The sequence below is a fragment of the Pleurodeles waltl genome, chromosome 3_1, assembly GCF_031143425.1.
Source record: "Pleurodeles waltl isolate 20211129_DDA chromosome 3_1, aPleWal1.hap1.20221129, whole genome shotgun sequence".
Lineage (NCBI taxonomy): Eukaryota > Metazoa > Chordata > Amphibia > Caudata > Salamandridae > Pleurodeles > Pleurodeles waltl.
Window position 1 is genome coordinate 790,479,286 of NC_090440.1, and position 8,360 is coordinate 790,487,645.

The 8,360-nt window shown below is 46.2% G+C and overlaps 1 protein-coding gene across 1 annotated transcript in view; it reads right to left on the bottom strand.

The window, feature by feature from the left end:
* The window catches only part of SWAP70 (switching B cell complex subunit SWAP70), a 361,445-nt gene extending 356,190 nt beyond the window's left edge, over window positions 1–5,255 (bottom strand). The window contains exon 1 of the mRNA XM_069223626.1: window positions 4,970–5,255. Coding sequence (XP_069079727.1) covers window positions 4,970–5,065 — 96 coding nt within the window. The 5' untranslated portion in view covers window positions 5,066–5,255. The remainder of the gene's footprint in view (window positions 1–4,969) is intronic.
* Between the last annotated feature and the right edge of the window lie 3,105 nt (window positions 5,256–8,360).

The window sequence follows — 8,360 nt, forward strand, 5'->3', positions numbered from 1 at the left end:
TTTGGAAGGTTTAAAAACTGCTGAAAACTTGGCTTTTCTAACATCTTCAGCTACCTTGCCTCAGATCCGCCACACTCCTTCTGGAGTGGGTCGTTGCACTATACAAGCTCATTTAAGATAACATAACCCAAGAGTAGTAAGAGTAGTAAGAGTAGTGGTGGGGAGGAAGAGGGCTCTGCATTGGTGGAAAGGTAGCTCCCAAACACCCTCGAAACAAAAGCAATAGGTGGCTGGAGAGGATTGCTAAGGTGAGTCTTATTGGGGTAGGTGAAGTAGTGCATCAGCATTGCAGAGATTCAATGAGTGGTAAGTGCTAAGAATTAGCAGACACTTCCTCTGTAACCATACTCCCCTCCCCCAGTCATCCTTTGTCCTCCATCTCAGTGTTCCTCTGTTCTTCATTCCTCTACTTCTCAAACTCTACCTCTGTTCCTTCACACTTCATTCTTGCCCTCTCTTTCTATACGCGAGATAAACATACATTTTGTCAGGACCCACAGACCCGTCCACACCAAACACATAACTATGTCATAATTCAGAACACAGGTTTCATATGTCTTATTTATTTATTAATAATTAAAGATATATAAAAACAAGATTTTCAACCCAAAGCAAATTTGTGTTGCCACGCCGCACTTTTGAGCAGTTTTGCTCCCACGCCCACGTCACAAACAACAGCAAAGAGTTACGATTGTCAGCGGTTCCAATAATACTACTTGGAACCCACTTTATCAAGTCTAGGACCAAAAAGCTCTCTTTTGTGACTAGTCATGTTGGCAGCTGCCTCCTCTTCCTCTTTCCGGACTAAACCACAATGAGGGGGCGCCCAGCCCTCTTCAACTAAATGCTGAGCAGGAGAGTCTTCCATGGTTGCAAAAGGCCACGTGAGGCAGATCTTTTTGGAGCTTAAGGGAAATGCATGCTCACCCCCCCCCCCCCTCCCCCCCCGCCACACACACACACAAAAGATGAAGGGTAAATGAAATGTAGCCTCTTGATAAGCCCGTTTTTTTCGGCTAGTGAGAGAGGGCTCCGGCCAGAATAGAAAGCCAATAAACAAATGTGGACTTTGTTCACTTTCTAAACTCAAATCGGAGGACGTTGCAAATGCATTGGTTTGTGATTTTCACCTCAACTACGATCGACAAAGTAACGCCATTCACATAAGTAAAATGTCAACACAATTCATAAAAGACAGCATCAGTACAAAGATAAACTCTTAAACAATGTGAAAAGACTAGAGATAAAGTGTTCACTTACAAAGGAGGGCCTCACTGGAGAAGATTATGTTATGTTTTAGGAAACAAGGAGAAGAACAGTTGTGCATTGACTTGTTATAGCTCTATGCCAAACTCAGAGCGGAGAGACTTGTTGTAAAGTGGGCTACTTGGCCATGCCTGTAAGAGCGAAGTTGTGGTCAGGCCACCGAGCAGAAGGGCGCACTCTATTAGCGGTATTAACTATCAGTAAAGACTCCAGAAAGTAGATAAAAGGCCAGCTGATGGCTACAAAAGAGAGCAATTCTATTGCACAGCATTTGCCAGTTTCTCGGTATTCTGGGCACATCTACGTACATCGTGCCTTCTGCTGGTGGTGACTTACCCTGAAGGTCGGGCATCTTGAAGAGACGGAGGGAAACTTAATCTTACACAACGTGTGCAAACCACTGCAAGGTTAATAAGTGAGCCTTTGGTTAGGACTACAGTGTACTTGAGAGGGTCTTTCTCAGGGACTGAGCGGGCACTGGTGCACCCGGCACAGTGGCATCATGGCCGAGGAGTGTGAAGGTCGTACTTCGACACAGTTATGGTTATTTCTTCCCCAAATGCTAGAAAGAGGTGGTTTTGCTTTTTAGGCGTTAGAACCCAGAGCAGATGGCATTCGCGCTGTTCATCTTGCCCTACCTACGCAGAAGGTTGCTGGCAGTTTTTGCATTTTCCCAAAGAAGGAGCCTCTAAGAGGGAGGAGGAGGAACAGGTCTTGTGCCCTTGTACCCAGCCGTGTGAGTGTGCGCGAGGGCACGCACGTGCTTCAGATATGGTGAGCACATCCTGCCTTCCGTGCTTATGGCGCTGTCTGCTGGTAGCTTCTTCAGGGCTCCGAATGTGGGTGGGTCTGGTGAGCGCGGTCTGATCAGTGACGTGTTTCGGCTCTGTGGCTGTGTCTAGCTGTCCTATGATGTGTTGCCCCGTCCTTTCTGGACTGCCCAGTGTTTACTCTATCTGGGGATAGCTGAGGCTGGTGCAAGCTTGCACACACCCGTGCCAGCGGCCGCTGTTTGAGATGCACGCGTCGGTGTCTTCTTGGGGTTCTCTGGCTCCTGCTTGCTAGTTTTGGGTTTGCAGGTGGCAGGCTCTGCTTGGTGTCATGTGCTGTAAAGTTCTACCACACTCTGTGAGAGTGACGAGTGGCCCTGAGGGTACCATTACTGTGTGCATTTAAGTACTGGTGTCAGTGTTTGTGTCACAGTTGACTCCTACCCGGTAGCACTCACTGCAAACAAATCGGAATGAAGGCGTAATGCACAGGATACACAGGTGGCGAATGTGCGTTCAAGGAGGGGATCACAGATTGAGAACCATAGGACGCAATCTTTGGCCCAGAGTTCTGCTGCAGGTGTATTACACAACAGCCAACCCCACAGGCACACAGTAGTGCCGCACAACTACCAGGAAGTAAGCTTGAAGGCAGCAAATGCTGTGAGATGAAGCGCACTGATGAGTTGTGACAATGAGCTATCCCGGGGTGCACCAACACTACTGTATAAGATGTACAGACTGCAGAAGCTCACCTGATTGGCTGGTGGACCTACCCTCAGGTTAGGTCGAGGGGTAGCTTCCCCCAACAGGACACTCCAGTGAAAGAAAGAGCTCTTCTTTCGCCTCCCACTGACCTTGGTGTAGAAAATGGCATTTATTGTATAGGGACAGCGGAAATATCGAGAATGTTTCTGCTAAGGTAAAACCTGTCACTAATTTTGAAGTATAAGAGCATGAAGCTCACCCAAAACTCTACAGTTAAGTAGATTTACGTAGATTTTGCCGACACAGAACAGCACAGCTGTAAAGGACAGGTCCCTGGCAGGCAATAAATAATAATTGCCGGTATAGTGGGCAGCTGTGGAGAAGATGTGGAAATGTCACCTGACGGACTCCAAGTTGGAACTAATTTTCTGAAAGTCACCGCCATGTATACACGTAACCCGCACATCTGGATTAGGGTTACAGAGAACTGCTAATAAACACCCCATGTAGTGCGAACTGAACAGACTTCCTCGGCATTCGGATTTTTCTCTCATCAAGTTTACATCCATGGTAGGACCATCAACGATGGACCCTAATAAAACGGGATTGGAAGTTTCAAAGTCAGAAAAAAGTGTGTGTGTAAACAATGCAAGACACAGTGCCTCTATCCTTAAATAACAGAGTAATCTACCAAATCTGGCGGCCTAATATCAAATTATGAGCAAGTACCCATATGTAGGAAGCCCCACCCACTTCTCATCCAACCCCGTCCCCACCTGCTTGCCCCATCCTTTCTACTATACGCTCTACCCAGCCCCAGCTTGTTGTCTTGTCCTGCTATGGTGGTTCTGTGTTAATGTTTGTTGCTAGTTGCTTTCTTGCACTGTAAAGCGCAATGACGCCTCTGGGTAGTTTCGCTATAGAAAAATAAAGAAAGAAATAAATACGTCACTGTCTCCCCTGCGCGAGCAACATTCCCCGTGTTACTATGTCAGCCTGTTACCGCCACTGCCCCTCAGTGCTCAGCTTCCTGGAGGGTCTGAGGGAGGGGGCAGCGCAGAGTTGGATTGCGGACTTGCTGTGAGAAAGGGACGCAGAGGAAACCTCCCGCCTTGGTGGCGACTGTCCAGCACATCCCGCCAGCACCAAGGTGGGCAGGTCTGCAGCTGAAGGGGCAGTTCTTCCGTCGCCACGGATGCAATAGATACAGCAATGCTCGGAACTGCCGCCAGCCCGCGTAATCATAGCGGGTTGTTACATTTCACTGCTCCGTGGAGGGGCATTTTCCTGGTCTTCAGTTTTTTACTCAGATTCACTAGATGCAGCAAACGTCAAACGAGACCTTGCGTTGTTCTAAAAACTGGAAACTGTAATGTGCATTATACTATCCAATCGAGCTGCACACAGAAACATTTAACCGGGGTGTAACAGCAGCGCACAGGAGTGGCGGTGTAATATAAATACATTACAGAGACTAGAAGCGGTTTGTTGAAGAAAAAGCGCTCGTATATATGTACTAAATCAGTCAATCATGAAAGCACAAATAAAATTCAAAGCTCTTTCAAACATTCCCCCCATCACTATAACAAAAGAAAATAGAAATTATTGCCGAGGGCCACCACAGTCTTTAAAATGACACCGAAGTACAAACGTGAAATGCAAATTGATTTTGTACAAGGTTTCTGAAACTGGGGAGCCCGCGAAGTGAGAGCGGATCGCAGGCAGGTGCACACTTAACATACCAGTGCATCGGCCATACTATAGGGTGAATGGAAATCGAGGGGCGTTACAAAAGCGCTCGTGAAACTCGAACCAGCTGAATCGACTCGAACATACACAGAAAAGAAACGCCCATTTCGATGCAAGCAACTCTGTATTTGTGGCAAGCCAGGTCGCAAAACTCTTAAAGACAAGTGCTGAAACCATCCAACAGTTAAATAGCTATTGCTTCTGACAGACACCTGTTAGGTGAGTGACTCGCAGGTTATTTTCAGGAAAAGAGCAATATTTCCAGCCGTCCAAAGCAAGCCAAAGTAAAATTCAGGTTGGACCAGCATTCCTACGCCAGAGGACTCTCACTACGGTAATACGTGGACGGGGCTGCTTTACGGGTTGCACCTCTGCTGCATTCTTTCCACACCTTCGTATTTACAGAGCCAATCTCTAGCGCCGTGTAGCCTCTGCGACAAGTAAAAAAAAAAACACAGAACTAACAGCGCTGTTACCTTCAGCTGAGACTTAGAAACTTTTCCGCTTTTGTCAACATCTAGTGCGGTGAAGGCGTGCCAGATGGGCTTCAGGAGCTCCGCTTTTAGGGCCATGTCCTGGGCGGACGGCTCGGTCCCGCTGCGGGTGTTTTCTGTCTCTCACACACTGCTCTCCTGCCAACAGTCTCCAGGAGTGACTCGCCGAGGGCTGTGCTTCACACACTGCGCTCTCTGTCTGATGGGTGAGCCGTTCGCCACACCACGTGACCCAGCTTCCTCTCCAAACCAATGAGAGGAGCGGCCCGGGCTTGGAAGCCGACCAGCGTTGCACAAGCGGTCGCAGGACTCCGGGGCACTTTACACGCCGTTTACTTCATACCGTGACTGGTTTTAGGCCAGGCGGACAGTGGCTCTAGTTCTTTATAATGTGATTATGCAAATAGTTTACGTTTGTACGCTTTGACTACTCCCACAGCTCCACATTCTTAAAAAAAATACACTAACATTTCTGAGGGTTCAAAGCACGCACTGTGACCGCAGCAGAATAACCTGCATAAAATATAAATATATCAACCGTACTGCTTGCATCAGATGGAGCTAAACAGTGTGACAACAGCAGCACCAGCTGCATCAAGTGTATCGTAATTGTGGTAGCAGCAGTGTTACCTGCATCATTACCTGCACCAGGCGCTCCTAGATGTGGCAACAGCACTATTACCTGCATCTGGTGTTCTTGGTGTGATAACAAGACAATTAACTGCATCAGGTGCTCCTGGTGTGACAACAGCACTATTCCTCACATCAGGTGGTCCTGGTGTGACAGCAGCAAAATTACCTATTTCAGGTTTTCCTCGGTGTGACAGCATCAGTATTACCTGGATTAGTTGTCCATGGGTGTGACTGAAGCACTATTATCTGCTACAGATCATTCGTGTGACCGCAGCACTATTACATGCATCATGTGTCCTGAGGTGTGACAACTGCAAAAACAGGATGGAATGCGGAACTAATCAAACATTCACCCCAGTAACAGTTCTGGGATTAATCCATCAGTTTTTTGTCTCCATGCCATTCCAGTTTGGACCCAGCCATATGCAAATCAGTCTTGATCCTGCTCCCCATGGGAAAAAAACAGCCCGAACTGCCAGGCCAGGTCATCTCTGAACCAGAAACAAGCATCTTGGGACTGGTTTTGGGGTATCACCCCTCATCAGCCAGGCTAGCTTGAATCAGGTGGTATAGCGAGCATGGGACTCACATCTGGACATACCCTTCCCACTTAGGGCGACAAATGCAAAAACAACAGATGATTGATGGAAAGCTGGGTCCAAAATGGGGTGGTGTGATGAGCAAAATAATTGATAGACTAAACCCATATTTGTGACTGGGGGTGAATGTTCGATTTGTTCCGCTTTCCATCGATCATTTGGTTTGTTTGCTTTTGTCGCTCTAGGTGTGACAGCATCACTAATATGGAGCCAGAACTTACCGGAGCTGTGCTCTGGTTTTAGCAATGCTTCTACTTCTGTGGGGAGAGGACTTTTGGGTTGTGTGTTTGACTCTCCAGAAAAGCAGTATGAGCTGCAAAACTCAGTTCAGTAAACAAGCGCTCCACATAGAGGCTTATTTCTTTCTTTCAGCGAGGGAAGCAAAGAGTAGTATCTGTATAAAGAAGCTACTTCGGGTTAATGAGCCTAAAGTTGACCAAGACTTGGAGGATGAGGAAGCTAAAGGCATATATGTGCATGGTTCAGATTTCAAGTCATTTTTGGAATAAATTAGAGACAATTTAACAATTCCAGCCCCCAATCTAAGTGATTTTCAGGAGGACTTTTTTGTCAGCTTCCCAGGTAAAAGATTATCGTTCAGTACAATTGGCTGTACTGAATATACTTGCTAAAGAGTGAAATGATATTGAAAAACGAATCTTTCCCATGTTTATGGCGAAAAATACAGACTGGACAAATTTGAAGAACGATATTGCAGCAATGACAAAGGTTGATTGTTTATTGGCCAATAGGTTCTGTTGCAGCAGATTTGCAACACACAGAGATTTCTAGTTCAAACTAAAGTACAGGCTGCACTCAAGCGCATGGACCTTTAGACCCAGACTGAGGTGTAACACAGCAGATCAAATACATTTGAACAAGGTGAAACACATTTGGCCCACAAAAATGACACAGAATGGCAGATTTCCATACCATCAAGATTTATCGACCTCATCAAATTACAAACTTTGATCATTCAAATTAATCATAAATCAGTAATCAATACATAAATGCATTAGTCAATATGATTCAAATAAATTTGGAATCACAGATACAAAGACACACAGTTTAAAGTTCCCATAAAGTAAATCGAAGCAGGCACAATTTACCATGAAGGGAATTTCTCTAATTTGCTAAGCTAGAGATGCTGGATAAATTGGAGATAAATCAGGCAGGTGTCAGCAGGCAAAGCCTCTAAAGTCAGAATCAAATAAAAATACAGTCTAGTAAGTGAAAAAGGACTCTTAACCGTAGGATATCGAAATCCGTCATCCATCTGCCAAGATCTTCGTATGCTGCCCAGATCAGTTGGAAATGTGGCTCTACGATCAGTGGGCAGACAGAGCTGGAGCCTTTCTAAACCTGCATCACAAACTTAAAGCTGCCGTTGGTGGCTGTTTAGAGGCACTACTTTGGGATAAGATTAAAGCTGCGGTCCCAGGCAACAGTATCACCTGGACCACCTAAGTCTCCTGAACATGAGAGAGCTCTGGTGTTAGACCTGTCATGGCTTCTAATTTAAGTCAATCCGCTTTCAAGCAATGTATTAAGAAAAGTTACCATCTCTGCTCATTTCCTCTGACAATGCCATCTCAGCTAATTGTAAGCATGCCTGGGTGGTCATTAACTCTTACCAGTTAGCATCCTCTTCATCCTACCTGTCTTGTACTTGCTCTAACTTTTAGTAGGCAAGATTTATGTCCTTCAAGATTGGGGAATGGCCTTTTTAAGAACATCTTGCCTGAGGGCGCCATCACTTGGAAGAAATAACTGGCAGGGGCTGTGTCCTGTGCAAGAAATCCCTTGTACATATCGTTTGTCTCTGCCAGCCTTCCTAGATGAACTGAAATCTCTTTTGAAGCGACAGTGGAATGAACATTCAGTCATGCCAGAACACCATCATTGCCTCCCTCAATCCAGGCAATACCATCCTAAACACTTAGTTTACCAAGTTTGTTGCTGCAGCCCTCAACAAACTTGGCCGCTCCAGGACCTTGATGAGTGGCTCTGGCTCCATATGTTTAGCGAACCCTCAGTTGGCAACCAACTCCAAAAGCTGATCCATTGGTTGGAAGAGCACTGCTGTGCTGTCCCAGAGTGGATCATTGCACACAAAATCTTGCCAGCAGATGCTGCAAGTC